Source organism: Aythya marila (assembly GCF_965140915.1).
Source record: "Aythya marila genome assembly, chromosome: 3".
Classification (NCBI taxonomy): Eukaryota; Metazoa; Chordata; class Aves; order Anseriformes; family Anatidae; genus Aythya; species Aythya marila.
Window position 1 is genome coordinate 109,958,473 of NC_139044.1, and position 17,094 is coordinate 109,975,566.

Sequence of the window (17,094 nt, forward strand, 5' to 3'; positions counted from 1 at the left end):
TACATTGAAAACCTAAATCCTCATTATCACTAAGTGCTAATTCTGCAAGAATCCGGCTATGTTGGAATATCCTATTTTGATGCAAACCAGTAGGGATATGAAGATAAAAGAAAGCTGTCTTACAGTTAATGCCATGTTTTCCTTCATACTGAAGGTCTTCATGGCCCTGCTCTCAGTCAACTGAGCACATGGGTCTCTCTAAGCTTATGTGTAATCCTATTGAATTCACTGAGGCTGTAGCTGTTGCTGTGCAGTCCCTTTCACTCTGTATGCTTAAAGAGAGTTTTTGTGGGTGTGAAAATAAAGGTTCCTTCTTAATAAACACTGATCACTTGCAGTATCCCATGCATGGTGAAAGCAGATGATGTTAACACGTCAAAACATTTGAATATAAATCAAATGTTTTTCCTTTTTCAAACAAGTTAGGTTGGAACAGCGGGATTCTTAAATTTTAAGGATGTCTGTGAGGGAAAAGGAGCAGTCCTGACATTGGGAAAGCCTGTTTTTTCCCCAATTCCAAGACATCTGGTCTTCATACACATGGATTTCTCTTAATAAATGAAGCACAGCATTTTAGAGCTGGGGCTGGGTGGGTGCTTAAAGTGAGTTTGAGCAAGATGCTCATAAACAGGGAAAATGAGGAGCAATCCCCCACTGCCTTTTTCATTGTGAATTGCTTCAAGTGGGATGGCAAAAAATCTCCTACAAGTAACTGGCTGGCAAGCACTGCTCTGCAGAATGAGTCAGATGTCTTAACATTCTGTATTTTATTAGCTACTGCAAACTGGTAAAAAACCACAACACAACTGCTTTCCTGCAAGCACGTTCCTGCAGTATGTGGAATGGAAAAACCTACTTCATTTACTATCAGCTTAAGGAGTTGAAAACAGCCTCTAATTAAATGTCTCCTTGCCTGTGCCATCTGAGCATGCGTGTTACCCTGTTTCATAACTTCTGCGTGATGCTACGATCGCTTCTGGCAGCTGGATTGTACTATTAGTGCTACCATCTTTTGCTTGTAATAAACCCCATCAGCTGTTGCAGAAATCCATGCTTGTATATTGTTCCTGGTCACTCATAAAAGCTCTCAGGATTCTTACTCTGTAAAAGTGCCAGAGAGGAGAATACTTGCCTGGAAGTGATGAGCCTCAGAAATTTACTGCAGTTGGGAGTCTGAGTGTGACCTGTGACACAGAATAAAATGAGTCTCCTGGGTCTTGCAAGTTTACCCAAATCCAGTAATATTTTGAGTAAGTTGATTAATAATAACATTGAACATCTTGTTTAAAGTCTTTGTTGGCAATTAGCTAGACCAAAGAAAGAGATGGGGAGTGGATGCACACATAAACCCATTTTCTGTAAAATCAATACATAAATGACCTCAACTGCAGAGAAGAGATCATCTGTCGTGGCTCATGTATGCAATCTGTCTCCTGTGAGTCAAGAAACTGATGTTTAGCTTGGAGTCCAGCTCCAAATTCTTCACCGTAAACACAGGGAAAGCACTCACCAAGCTTCCTGAAACCTTCGTAGCCTGCACACTATAGTTCATTCAAAGCAGCTAACACTCAGCTGGAGGGAGCAAGAGGAAACACTGATTGTTTTGGGGTGGCTCTGGATAAAAATGCTTAAACTTGTCAGGTGCCTACCACCCACTGATGTCCGCTGAGGTTAGATGTCTAAACTGCACATGAAATTTGTTTTTTGGCAAGTATTTTTGTAAATTCTGCATGCATGAAATAATGAAGATGAACTAGGATTGAACAAGTTATCGAAGACTCAAATTACATTTTACAACAAATGTCTTTATTTTTGTTATTGGATTTGTGTACTTTGTCATAAAAGGTATTGATCTAGCAAAACACGAACATGAGTCAAAGTCATCGCAGCTAGCAGGTTTACTCACGTGGTGACAATTAAGCACAAGTGTGAATGACAGAGATTAGATGCTACTGCATACAGTCAATGCATTCGTGATAGGTTTCCCAAGAACTCTAAAGTAGTCTAAAATAGGCAAAATTACACTGTGTTTTTATGGTGAGTTGGCACATTTGGACCATAAGCACTTTTGACACTCTTTGCCTGGGGTCCTGGCGAACACCACTGGCTTCAGAAGAGCTGGATTCTCACTATGTGAGATCCGCTTCTCTTAGGAAATGCGGCTGTGAAAAGTAGACCCATGCTTTTATGCAATGAGTAGAGTAGCGAATTTTCAGATCTTAGCCTTACGGTAAGAGCTTCGAGGAGGAAGGACGCAATTGAATCACTATGGTTTCCATAATCTTAGAGAAAATTCATTTAAGAAAATCGTAAGGCATTATCCTGCAGTAATCTCAGTTTAGGTCTTAATGCAGTCAGCAGGATTTATAACAACAGATTAGCATTCGTATAAAAGGAATACACAAGTCAAGTACAAGTATTGCTAAATTAATTTCTCATACAAAGTATACGAATAATGCACTGTAAACAACTGCCTCTCATAGGTGCTTCAGTTTCCAGGCTTTAATAGCTGCTTGTCATCTTTGGTTAATGCAAGATTTTTTCTGTTCCCAGAAGATCCACCACAACCGCTCAACGTTTACAAGCTGATTCCTTGCTCAATTACATGATTCCGTACAAAAAACAAATGTTTTGTCTAACCGTATCAATGCGTAGACCAAAACAACCAAGTGAACTGTGTTCTCTATGTCACTAACATACACACACGTGCATATGTGTGTGTATAAATACGGATATATGTACATACACACACACATATGCAGACACACACGCACTCACTCTGCCACGGGGAGCACCTAGGCCAACAGATGCGTTTAGCATCTACCACGAGGACATCCAACAGGACTCCGTGCCAACATCTAGGGGCTGGTTGAACACAGACAGACACACAGACATGCACAGCTGTGGATTTCCAAAGTGAGCACAAGAAGTGTTTTGATCTTTGCTGACTATGGCCCTGTAGGAAGGTCCCAGGGCTCTCCAATGACCAGAATCGGTTGCACCGGCACAGACCCTTCACTTTGAGCACACCTGGCTCCTCCCTGTGCTGTTGTTACAGAGGTCTCAACATTTCTGCCTCAAGCATCAGTATCTGTTTCATTTTGTGGCAGTGTAATCCGAAAAGCCAGCGGCTGGTCTCAAAAGACAAAGCAGTTCACACAATGCAAAAAAGGTCACTTAAATCCACCGGCTGGCTGCAGGTTTGAAAACTGGTTTAAAATATCCTGAAACTTAATTCTACAAATTGCTTTAAGTATTAATGAAAGAGTTAAGTGGGATCTAGAGAGAAGTAGAAGGTGTGTATATAGTTGTGTAAGGTAAGTGTGGAGCTAATCATTCAGTCTTTCAGCATCACAGAGAACGTTCTCCAGCACCATTCTCAGTAGTACCACATTAATACACTAATGAATCTTGTAAGTTAGATACCTAACGCATCATCTAAATTCATTTGTTTGCTATAGCAGGACTTCCCATGACTATATGCTGTAGTGTTTTATTTATTTATTTATAAATGTCCCTATGGACTCCACAGGGAGCCTGTTTCACAGGTTCACAGCTAGAAAGCTTTTCCTGATTACACTTGGCTCTGTTCCCCTTACATTGTTTTCATTTCTAGCTTTAGGTTGCAATTTCTTGTATTATCACAAGTGGTAGGACTTTTTTTTTTTTTTTTCCTTTTTTTTTTTTCCCCTATCTGTAAAGGAGAGAGATGAAAAATGTGAGAAACAGTGCACTTATCAGTAATGCACTATAGCCAGGACTGCGTTATAAATACTAACATTTCATGCACTTCCATGGGTGCAATCGCAGCAGAATGGCTGTTTTCTCATGGTGGACTTACCTAATTTGTGGCTTGGCAGAAAATGCTGTACTTCAGTCCTTAGAGCAAAGAACTGCAATTTAGGCAAGCATCAAAACTGATTTAATTCTTTATAGTTGATAAGCAAACACTGTTCCCAGGGACTTCATTACAAGAATGATAGCTCAGAGAGCTCGGGCACTTACAAGTAGTAATATATGGGTTTTGAAATCAACTTCACCTTGTAATACTGGCACTTCTGACCTGGGTCCTTCACCCTCTCTACAGTCAATTGAGAAAATGAAACAAGGGCTTTAAATATGTTCCCTGGCTGAGCAGCCTCACCTGCCTTATGTTACGCTTAATATTTATGGAGTCTTGGGACTAAACCCCTTCTGATACTTGGAGGACCTTGTCTTCACCTCATCTTCGGAGCTCCAGCTCCCTTGTACAAAGCCTGAACTTGTCCTGACCTTGGACTGTCCACCAGCTCCACCAGACCTGAAGGAGATGTTAGAGGCCTTGGGCAGTTCTGGTGTCTATTACTCATGTGCCAGGGCTGCACAGACAGATGAGTCAGGTGGAGAGGGCCCAGGCTTTTCATAGCACACCAGGACTGATTGCCACAGGGGGATTTTTATCCATACAGAGTAGCCTGATATTTCTTTCTAAATCAGACCAACTGAGCTGCCCCAAATATGGCCTCAACAGTTCCTCAGAAAGAAATTGAGGTGGTAGTAACACAGGTACACCTGTAGTCAATGAACCTAGTATCAATGTTGTCTAGAGTGCTAGAAGACAATAAATATTCCACACTTTTCCAAGTCCTGCAGAGCTCTGAAGACACAGGATGAAGGTACATCACCATTAAATTGAGAAAACTACACTTTGGACCAGCCAGCCTCTCTTTAACTTTCTCTAAAACATCTCAGTAGAAAACAAGCCATAATCTATAATAAACAAACAAAAAATAGGACAGACTCTCTCACAAAAAATCACACGTTCACGAAATAATTGTATTGTTTTCTTGTTGATCATTGAATCAGTGCTTATAATTTGGTCAGATCATCCCGTAACCAGTCTGTAATCATGGCAGCCATCTCCTTGCTGGCATCCAGCACAAAGGCATGGCGGAGGCCTTTCTCACAAAGTCGAATGTCCCCGTCTGGAAAATCCATTTTGATCTCATCGTAGTAGTTCTGTGGACACCAGCTGTCTCCAGTTCCATAGTAAAAAATCAGCTAGAAATCAAAGCATATCAAATCATTAATTTGAAAAGTTCCTGATGTGGCAAGCAATATCCAAGACAAGAACATTGGATTATTTGGAAATAAGGGATACTTCATGACCCAGCGTTATTCATGATGAATAACAAAATGGTAGTTCTTGGTTATTTCCAAGTCTACAATTACAAGGAAACCAGTTAAATACTCTGTAACTATGCTTTCTCATCTGTAAGACTGTGGCTTATCTCTGGGCTTACCTCTGAAAACAGAGGTCTGCTGACAAAAGTCCAGGTATCTCAAGAGACTTATTATTGTGGACCAAAACACCTGGTTGTCCATGGCATTCACGCCTATCTAGGCAAGCTGTTATATTTCCACTATCTACTAGTTATGTTTTCTATAATAGCTTTCTAGTTTTTTACTCAAATAACAATATTGAGGCTATGTCTTAGCTAAGTGAGCTAAGTACAATTTTTTTTTCCTTTTTTTTTTTTTTTTTTTTTTTTTCTTCTGGGTATAAAATAGGAGAAAGCAGGAGGTTCCTCCACATTTATGAGTAACTTTCTCTTAATGGCATCAGTTAGATGTGGTTTCAAAGCACCTACCTGGTTGGGGGTGAAGGAACATCTATTTTTCTACCCTCGGTGTTAGATGTAAACTAGAGGTGAATCATTCAGTCATGCCATTATAATAATTATCATAGAATCATAGAATGGTGTGGATTAGAAGGGACCTCTAAAGATCATCTGGGTCATTCTCAGAAGCAAAACTTTTTTTTGCTTGGAGAATCGCAGCACATGTAGAAGCACATGCTGAAGTGCAGCACATGTAGAGCACAGGCACTTTCTTGAGATCAATAAGCAATTTTCATTTAGATTGCAATGTGGAAGTAAAATTCTAACAAAGACTATTTTGTGTTGAACTCACCCTAATAACTTTGGTCAAAGACATACATGAGGCCAGTGCTACTGGGCCCACTCAAACACAGAAGTCACAAATACCAGGTTAATATCACATTCAATAAACACCTTTACTCTTTCTTAGAAATGCTGTCTGTATCTCTTTCCCAAGTAATCATTTTCCCCCATATTCACCTTTGCATGCTATAGCTATGTTTTTTATTTCTATAAAGTAATTCAAGGGAGAGTGGTTCTCTAGGAGAGAGTAAAAATCTACGGATTTAAAATTATACAGGAACAAGATTAATTATAAGGTTTCTTTATATTAAAATATTCAAATACAGGTATGAGAAGGATGTTGATTGCTCAACATATCACACACAGAGCTCGGCCTAATTCCATTACTCTCATTTGTTTCATATTTCATTTCTGTATTTCAGTGAGTAATTTAGCCATGCTTATATAATTTAGGGGACAAGACGTTTTCTTTTAATTGCAAAAATCTTCAATTCCATCATTTTTGTAGCCATGTGAAATATAAATATGTGCGCCCTACTGGCCCACTGGCGTAGAGATGGGCTAAGAGCCCAGACTGCATTTCACAAAATGTTACAAGTTTTTGTCTTACTTGCTTTTCTCTTATTGAAGCTTACCCAAATCTTGGATATTACTGACCTCTGACTGTATCCAAAATACAATACCTCGGTTACATAGACACTACCCCAAGTTATACTTCCAAGCATATGTGCACAGAACATAAACCATGTCAACAAACATTAATTTTGTCACTAAGTAATTGCTGGAAACAAGGTGTGTTTTTTTGCTTTAGCAGAAATTTTCCTTTGATCGTGCCTTCAGCGGTGACTATTCATAAATCATAGTAAGTCACATCAGCAAAAATTCTCCAAAAAAGCCAACTGAAAATGGCCAAGTGCATTCAATTCTTCTGAAAACCAAACATCTGACCAAATTATGTTTGACCCTGGGCTCCGTTACCAACAGATACAGAAATAATGATTTTGAAACTGTTAAGAAAAGAAATGGAGCAATTCCAGTTTAGTGGAGTACTCCGTGAAATCATTAGGTATTTTGATGGAGTAGCCCTAAAGTCCTAGAGTCTCATCACATGATTATTTAGAAAAAAAATAGAAGAAAAGTCATTTACATTTACAAAGGTGGATAAAGTACTTGGCTTAGTCTGCATGAACTGTGAAATGGGCTATTCTCCAGGTAGGGTTGTAAACTTGAGAACTCACAGATTTGGAAATGACTAAACAAAAGATTTATGCGCATTCTTAGCCTACCTCTGGTATATTTGCATTACGGTTTAATCCTTCATTGCCTGATCCAAAGGATCCTTGACTCATTCAATCCACTGACAGGATGACATTCAGTTGATGAGCTGCTATTTGATAGTATTTTTCTTTTTATATTCTGTGTGTGGTCTTAGGATTTATTTACTACATATTTCATGGTTTACAGTCAGAATTTATTTTCTTATGTGCATTCCTCTGGCACACACCACTAGAGTATATGCATGCTCACATTTATTAATTTATTTCTGCAACACCTTAGTGACCACATTTATCTCCATTTTGCAGATGGGGAGCACAGAGATTCATGTCAAATCACATCAATTTGAACGTGTAGTCTGAAACATCTAGGAACTGTTTTTTCTCTGTGCATAGCATTATCCTTTCAACCAAAATTAAGTCAAAGTATGCTTTTCAGGACCACATCCACTGAGCTCCAGTCACTAATGGGCATTCAGTCCATGGGAACAGGCAACTGTTGGTTAAAGTGATAACCCTCTGAGATACCTACATTGGGGACATCAGGTCCTCACCACCTACTGTTTTGCTTTGCAAATTCTCCCCTGTTGTGCTGCTCCTGATTTTAAGGCAAACATAGCCAAAGGCATCTGCTATGAACAGGAACAGTAAGACTTCAGAAACTTAGGTTCCACTCCAAGCAGAAAAGATCAGTATGTTTACCAACTACATGCCTTGCTGAGTCTTTTGTCCAATCTTTCCAAGTACAGAAGGTATCTGTAAAGAGCAATACCACTTCTTCTATCTTGTCCCGTCCAACCTTTCTGGCCTCAGGACTGCTCTACCATCTCCAGTGCATTGTTTTAGCTCTATCCTCCTTACCTAGTCATTTCCAATTTCTACCACTTCTGCTTTTTTATTCTAGTCCCAATTTCTTGCCCTGGAAAACCAAATTATAGCCTTCTGGTCTCTTTATCTTATTCTGAGTCTCAATTTCTCCCCATGCAATTCTCCACATTTTTTTTTTTTTCAGTTTGGAACCTCTATTCCCAGCCCTACCCCTCAAACTTCTCTCAAACCACCAGTTGTTCCCTAGTGCCAGGCCTGGGTTCAATTCAACACAGAAACATTTAAATGCATATAACTCTTGTGGTGTTTACATGTGTACTATGCATCAATACCCCACCAGAACCTGTTAAGATTTACTCAATATTGGTGCATACATAGAAAGCTATTCAGCTGGAACAGGAGATGGCTACTGTGAAGTGGGTGAAATAGCACTTCAGGAAGGGCAGAACTCAGTTGCTGAAGTGTAGGTACCTGCTATCATTTGAGATGCTCTAGATAGCTACAGGTTTTGCATGAGACTAGCAGGCATGACATAGATTTTACAGGAAACCCACAATTTTCTGGAAAAGCAGCTGGACGCCCCATGGAGATATTCTATAGTGCCACAAATTAAACCAAATGTTTATGTTTAAGGCAACCAAATTCCACCTTGGCTTCTTCTGTAGATCTCTATTGACTCTAATGGGGTCATCTGCACCTCTACTGCCTACTGTACCTCTAAATTCCTACCAGTAAACTCATAAACCATGATTCAGATGCACATACATAAATATTTCATGCAACTTAAGACAGATACGTTAGAGTAGCCCATTTGGCCTCCACTGTAGCTACAGAAAGCTCCTGTATATCTTATGTCAGTCTTGCATGGGTAGCATGAATCCACTATCTCATACAGCACTAGAAGCCTACCTCTGATGGAACAAACGGAGCCTTTGATTTCATCCTGCCTCCCCCTCCTTATTTCTATTTACCTCTCACTCACTAGTTCTCTACATGCTGGCTCAGCCCATATCTCCTCTGAGTGGAATGAATAGCTTCCTTCTCCAAGCCAAGAATTTTTATCATAAGCAAACAATGTATTTTTTTCCCTGAGCCTCATAGACCTTGTAGAACCTTTTGGACTGAAGCAAAAAATGAACAGTCAAGGCAGGATAGCCACTCGTGTCATAAATGGAATGAAAGTTAGGGCACGTTATAACCATTACAACAGGTATTGCTGGGGAGCTTTATTTGATGCTGGAGTTATTTTGTCAGCTTATTTTGTGTGCAGAGGTTGGTGTGTGCATTACGTGTATCTATTTGAGTATGCCTCCAAATCTAAAACTTAAACATGCATGTTTCTTAGTTAGAAACTGCCAACAGAATTCAGAATTGTTTTCCAAATGGTTTCCAAATTATTCTATAAAATCTAAAAGCTGGATTGTAAGTAAGGTGGAAATTTTCATCAATACAGAGTGCAGTAAAGGACCTATGAAAGTCTACAGTACTAAAATGTAATTTGTGGCACTGGGGGTCTCCCTCTGAATGACAAAACGTCCCTGTTCTTTGCCTACACCATATACAGCCACAAAACAGATGTTAGGGTGTTACTTATTTTCCTAATGTATTAAGGGATATTTATTTTAAATGTATTTAAACAAAAGCATCCAGAATCTCATCTTCATTTTTACACCAGTAGTTTTGCTACTGCAGCACAGGGGCAGACATAATTAACGAACCATGTGTAACCAGAGGCACATGGAATCTTCATTAACGGTAGGAAACACTGGCGTGCAGTATATGATTTGCATGGATCTGTAAAGTACATATTTTCCTGTGGACTGTGCATGGCTGTAAAGACGTCCTGAGTCAGCACAACCACTGTACCAGCAATGAAAAACTGCTGCCAACCTAAGCATTCAAAAATGGTGAGTCAGGCCCCCAAAATAATGAGACTAACTTAAAAATAATCAGATTTACAAAACAATAAATAGAAGTTTATTTCTATTTTTCTTCTGCGCTTTTTTTTTCAATCTTTTTTTTTTCAATATCTGTACTTCTTAACTTTTCTGCCATTGCAGTGAGAAGATTGTTTTTTATCCTTTTGCAATACTGAATGCTGAGACTTCCAGGTATTCCAGATTTAGAAGGCAAATAGCAGTTACGAGTGAACACAACAACGTCTTTATATGATCCTTGATGCAACACCCTGTTTGCTATGAGTACCTAGTACCTACATTTTCAGTATCTGATTATGGGGGCAGAGTAAAGGGGATGAGGGTTATCATTGCCATTGCAACAGGGCATTTTAAATAGGTCATTTCCAAGTTTCAATAGTTTTAAAATATCAATGTTCTCCTAAGCTGCTTTACAATTAAATTGCTAAGAACTGTTTTCAGTCTTAGCTTCTGTAAAATAAAACACAAGTCAGAATGTGGCTCTGTCAGCTTGTGTACCATGTAATATGGTATGTGTATTCAGACACTGCACAATGACGGCAGCTGCTAAGTAAACATCAGAAGAATCTGAGATTCGTATCAACAGGATGTTTACATTTTAAAGAGTTTCTAAGAAAATAATAAAGATTTCCTGCAGTTGACTCCATTGGCACTTGTTTTAGTAAGTATGACAGTTCACAGAAGTATAAATTACAGAGAGGTTTCTTTTATGCCTCTTCTGTGGCCATCATAGGTCAACACTGAAAAACAAATCCAAAAAGTTAAAAAATATTAATTGAGTTTCCTCTATCTCTCTGGAATTCAGTACACATTATAACAACTTTAGGATCTTATTACTTGGGCAGGCACCAATCCAGCTGATGGCAAAGAGCGAAGGACTGGTCTCTGTGGATATAAACTGACGGCACGTGCGCACTGGCAAGCAGGATTGGACTGGTGTCCTTGCTGAAATCCTTGTGTCAGATACATTAACTTTTATCAGCGTTACTCCCACGTACATTCACTGAATGAGACAGCAACTTCTCTCTGGGTGACATCTCTCCACGATAACCAGTGAATAGTTTCATTTGCTCTTGGATGAAAACTAGTTTAAAAGGCATTAGCCCAGAATTAATTTTAGCTTCAATCATGGTTTATAAAAAATGGCTTAGCTTCTCTGGATTTGTGAAAGTGCCTTCACCGTATCCTGCCAAAAGAATAGTATAAATGACATGGGAACATACTCATTTGGGACGTGATTTTTTTTTTTTTGACTTGCTTTATTTGTGCTTTGGCTTTACTAATCAGTTTCTGGGAAGAATTCAAAGAGCTGGCATTACCCTAGAAAGCCCTAAAAGCTTTGGGATCTGGTTCTCCGAGACACCACCTCTTTCCCCTTGTGATCCTGCCGTGGTTGAGATCAGCCAGTTTGATGGCAAGGTCTGTGGAACTTGCTTCTTGGCTTGTTTTACCTGAAGTGTGATTCCTCAACTTTCTGCATTCTAAGTGCCGACTAGAGGGAATGGCCTCAAGTTGTGTCAGGGGAGGTTCAGGTTAAAAATTAGGAGACATTTCTTCTCAGAAAAAGCAGTCAGGCATTGGGATGGGTTGCGCAGGGAGATGGTGGAGTCACTGTCCCTGGGGGTGTTCAAGGCAAGGTTGGACCTGGTGCTTAGGGACATAGTTTAGTGGGTGATATTGGTGGTAGGGGTTGGATCAGATGATCTTGGAGTTTTTTTCCAGCCTTTATGATTCTTTAATTCTGCGATGGACCATTCCAAGAAGAGGCAGTTGGCAATCTGGGGTACATAATGCTATTTTTACATACTAACCTGTAGGGGTTGTAGCAAAGGTGTAATGGGTAGTTGAAGTATTTGTGGTGATTTTACTTAACGTAAAGAATGTGGTCAATTTTGCCAAACCAACATAAATAATAAACAATAACAGCTTCCCTCTCTGAAAAAGGAGTGGAAAAATATTTTGCTTTCAGTGAAATTAAGATGCAAAGCCACACAGGCAGGTGGAGTGGCTACTCTGCACATAATCCACAATGTGTTAATCCTCTCCCTGGTGTCCCATACGGTGTTCTACCAAATGGATAGAGCAGAGGCTCCTTGCTTTCATGCCTTTGTCAGTAATAACTGGAAATTCAATAAACCAAGGAAGTGGAAAGGGCTTCTCTCTACCTTTGCTGCAGTTTAGCCACCTACATAATTTCTGCTAGCAATGTTCCTGGCATGTAGATCTAAGAGATCAGGCAAGGCACTTCTACTCTCTCAAACCCAGTGCAAAGTAAAACGTGCTTTTAAAAAGGATGCATAGGCTTTACCAACAAACCAGGGTGATTAACTTATTTATGTTATGTTAAAGACTTAGAAACCTTTCAAGGGTATATATTTAGGTGTGTCAGCAACATGAATATTTCACAAGTCAAGTCTGTATAACTATGAAAATAAAAACAGACCTGAAACCACTCTTTAAGTGATAATATTACTGGGTCAGATTCCTCCAACCGTATTTACTGCAAATATTATTTCCCTCTGAAAAGCATCCCAGTGCTGCCTACGTTCAGGGGAACTTACCTCAGGTGATGAACTTAGATCTCTGTTGAAACAACAGGATCGGTGATGGACTGTAAATGACATTTTTTTTCTCTCACTTCTGTGCAATGAATTCTGCAGCAGAGCGAGGGAAGGTATCCCTCACATTTAAGGGTTAGTAATGGTTCAAGGGTAACTTCTTAAGTATTCTTCAAAAGACTATGGAAATACTGCTGTCTTTGCCTGTTTTATGAAGCACACACCTTATACCACCCTCAGTCCTGGAAGTTCACGTCACTGCCTCCTTATTGGAATGCCACACGGCATGAAAGATGCTAACCAGAGCTCAGCTACAGGAAACTTGAAATATCACAGAAAAGTAGACCGTAGCCCACTGAACTTTTTGAATGCTCACTGGGATCCTTTTCCACTGAGGAGGGAAAGTGCTGATCCCTGATTAGGCATTCTGGGTGCTTCAAAGAGAAGGTTGTTTTTGTAGTTAAATGACACAGGCACCAAAATCCCCAAGCACTTGTGTAACTTCCCTAACTTCAACTCTGCACCTCCAGGGAGCGCAGGCCAAAAAGGATGTGAGACCAGCCAAAAAAGAGGTGTTCTTGGCTCAGAAGAGCACTTTGCACCTATTGAAAAAGAGTGTTTGGAAGGTTTTTCACAAATGTAGGCAAGCAACTCACTCAAGCTGTGGGCAGGCAAAATATTTGTAGTATTCTTTTAACCACTTATCTTCAGATCATGCTTCTCGCACTGAAAATAATTACTAACCCCCTGTAGATGTCTACAGAGACCCAAACAAAAACACTGGGCAACATCAAAACAGCTGCTTCAGGAGTCAAAATAGTTCTTGGTTGCTTTTTTTTTTTTTTTAATATATATAAAGGTAGTTTTTCAAAAGAAAAATGTAGCATTCATTTCTGTGGAAATGAAATATTTCATTTTTTACTATATTTAATCTAAATATCCATGTCTCAGTATCAGTTCAGTTGATGCTTTTGGATAACACCTTTTCTATGGTATTACTGGTGAGATATAAGCTTGTATTACTTTAAATTCTAAATTCACCATTGAAATAAGCGGATAATGGTAAACACACACTTCATTCCTTTAATTTCTTCAAAAGAGAATTTCTTCATCACCTAAACATCTACAGGCTATAAGCCTGTTATAAGCCACCCACAACACAAACTTCCTCAATGTGAGTGAAAATAGATTCATGTGTCCTTAAACTTCCAATATCTATTTTCCAGCTTGATTAAAAAACATTCTTCTCAGGCAGCAGATTTTTTTCATCTTTGTAATGTTACTTCAGATGTTTCCTGTCTTTTTCCTTACACAATCAATGTATCTGCTGCACCAAATCACTGGTGAAAATAAACTGAAGAAGCAGATAAACCTTTTTTGGGTTTAATATGCTACTTAAAAGAATCGTGATTTTCTGTTACTGGAAGAGATGGTTTATTGTCTTAAGAAATTATGAACCGCTACAGAAAGATCACTGCCAAACTGATTCATGACTTGGTGAAGTCTGTCAAAGCTTTTCCATTGATTTTGATGAGCTTTGGAACAGATCCTACACTTAAAAGTTGAGCTACTGGGTATTACACAGAGAGTAATGAATAAAATATATCACAGTAAGTATAAAAAACAAAGGGATGTTTTTACTTTACAGAATTTCCTCTGCAACCCCCCTAGTTTTACCCTTTAATGCAATCTCTTCTTGATTACAACAGGATTACAGAATCCAAAAAAAGAGTCTATAAAGCTAAGTCTTAAAATAAAACAATGATTGTGGCATGATGCAGACTTAAGTATTGTAGGGAGCTCTTATGTGGAGATACCATTGCCCATGACAAGCATGCTGGTTGAGTGCCCAACACAGTCATTTTCCATTTCTCTTTTAAATTTTTATTCTATACGTAAAACCTCTGTGATGCTCAGTGCTGATCTATTTTTTATGAATACTGAATTACACCCACTTCCTTTTGTGCAAGAATTACAATAAACTTCCTCTAGTACAGTAGTATCTCTGCCTCCAGTTTCTGTTAGGAAAGGGAGTTGGTGTTATTACAGTGAAAGTATGTAGCTCAGCTGGCTTAGACACAATCAGCTAATGATAATTAACCATCATTGCTGAGCAAATCTTACATCAGTATCCCCTACCTTATTTGTTTGGATTTTGTGATTTATCACAACTCTTTGTGTTATTGCAATAAGAAGCCTACATTCATGTACTGCTTGATCCAGATATCACTTTACAGCCCATATTTTAAACGCTGTCACATATTATTATGTCAGAAGATAGGTCTCCATTCTCTTCATACAATTCCATTGCTATTTCATGTGCATAACTTCTGTCTTTAGAAGATTATAAGTAAAATACCTCAAATAACTATCCCCAAAATATTCCAGCTCCTGTTCTTTTAACATAAATCTGAGCAATAAGCATTGTTAGAATCTGGGGCCTAAGATATATTTCTCCCAGTCCCTTACTAGTAATAATTATAATTAAACCTGGACATGGAAAGATTGGAATAATTTACTGTCTCTTCTTCTTTCTTCTTCAGATCACAGAACGCAAATATGATCCAGAAATAACTTTTCTATTCCACAGCAGCTGGCAAAGTCAGGTGTTAAGATTGGCTTTTAGCATATGATCACAGTGACCACTAAACAGTATAAATTTTTTGAAGTGACAGCTTGCCAGTTCTATAGCAACTTGGACTATAGTTCCTGTTTTTATAAACTTCCAACCTTTATAAGTTAAGCCCATTTTTTATTGTCAATACACTTCAAATTTAACATAATGCCAGCTATAAAAATTTTCCTTAATTCTTACATTCCCAGAAATTACTAGGAGAATGAAAAAAGAGAAGTATTTAGCTTCACTTTTAGACTTGCTTTTTCTTTGGTTTGCAAGCTGCTTATAAGCTCACTTCAGCTTTTTGCTTTCTTGAGTATGTTTGCCACTTTAAAAGTATGAGGACATAGAAGAATCAATAAAAGAAAGTTAACACAGGTCTAAAAAAAAACTCCTGTGTGCCAAGGCTGTGCTTAGACTGAGAGTCAACAACAGCACAGATGAAGCAGACTAAGACACCTGCAAGCTCTTGTTGGCTGTTGGCCTCCATTTAGCACAAGAAAAAGGCATATTCGTAATCTGGAGCATCTGAGTGGACCTTCTGAAGTCAGTGGAGCTACAGCTAATTGTCAACTCTATCATCCTCATCCAACCAAGCTTTTATGCTTAAGCAGGTGTTTGTGATTAAAATTTCCAAAAGCACTCCAAGTCCTGACCCTGGAAACTCTTTACTTTTGTACCGTGACTAATCCCAAGGTAACCTACAGAGTCCTGCCCTCAGTTTCAGGGCCCTGGGGGCACAAGCAGGCCCTTACCAACCTTACCTGGGACCCTCACCCACACTCCCTGCCCATGGGCCCAGGATCTCCATCTCTAACCATCTCCATCTCAGTTCCTGGGCTTTTATTTAGCCTGAGCTACCAGTTCTGCTGAGAGCTAGCCTCTGGCCCTGTCTCCTGTACCAACATCAGGCCTACACTGTACACAGCTTTTTGACTGGATGGACCTCACCTTGTGGCTTGCTTCCTGTCATGTTTTTGGCCACGGTTTAGTGGGTGACATTGGTAGTAGGGGGATGGTTGGACCAGATGATCCTGAAGGTCTTTTCCAACCTTAATGATTCTATGATCCCTCCTAGATAAACTTTGGACCCATGTTGTAGCCTTGTCCCCAGTCCCATCTCTGGCCCTGCCACCTTTTGCTCCAGACTGGATTCTCTTCCTCATTGCTTTCCTTTGTTCTGGGATTGTTGATGGACCCTGTTACCAGCACTGTGCTCTGCCTGTCCCACTTGGGTGCTGTGGGAGAGCACCCTGCTTAGGGAGTCACCCTCGACTCATGGAACCCTTCCCTTATGGAGCAGACAGAGCCTGTTGCTCCCTGACACTCCGAGAGGCGACTTGGTCAATAAAATTAACAGTTTCCCTTGAGTTCATTAGGCTTTGGACCAACCCACGGAAAGTTTTATTTAAGACAATGAGAGCATTTGCAGTCTGTATGATCAGCCCTTCAGTTTCTTCACTAAGATTCCTCCCTAAGTGCAGGAGAAGGCTGAATGCTCTGCAATAAAAATGCGAAGAAATATGCATACCTAGTGCACTGTCACGTTCCTTATTCATGTGTGCTATTTTAGCTCATTAAAAAAAAAAAAAAAAAAGAACTGAACCATCTGAACATACCTTTCGAAGTGCAGAAAAGGCAGTGGGATATGTCAAAAATAAATCAATTTTCAGCCAAAAAAAGAAAGACTGATTTATTGAGTGAACTTTGTACTATATCTATTTACAAAGTGCAAAGTAATCTTACAGAGATATAGGACCTCTGTCCTAGAAAATCTCATTCTCTAAGGAAAATATCTGCCAGTGCAAAGTTTTGGAATGATTTTTCCAATAAAAGGACAAGGATGATACAAAAAAAAAAAAAAGGAGGAGAAGGAAGGGAACACAGAAGAATAATACATGTTATGCTGATTTATCTACTCACACAGCAGCTACACCA

General features: G+C 39.3%; 1 protein-coding gene across 2 annotated transcripts in view; it reads right to left on the reverse strand.

Annotated features, from left to right (window-relative positions):
• Positions 1–1,784: 1,784 nt before the first annotated feature.
• The window catches only part of LDAH (lipid droplet associated hydrolase), a 118,607-nt gene continuing 103,297 nt past the window's right edge, over positions 1,785–17,094 (reverse strand). For both annotated transcript variants that reach the window (XM_082758045.1, XM_082758046.1), the window contains one exon: positions 1,785–5,040. In XM_082758045.1, coding sequence (XP_082614171.1) covers positions 4,849–5,040 — 192 coding nt within the window. In that variant the 3' untranslated portion in view covers positions 1,785–4,848. The remainder of the gene's footprint in view (positions 5,041–17,094) is intronic.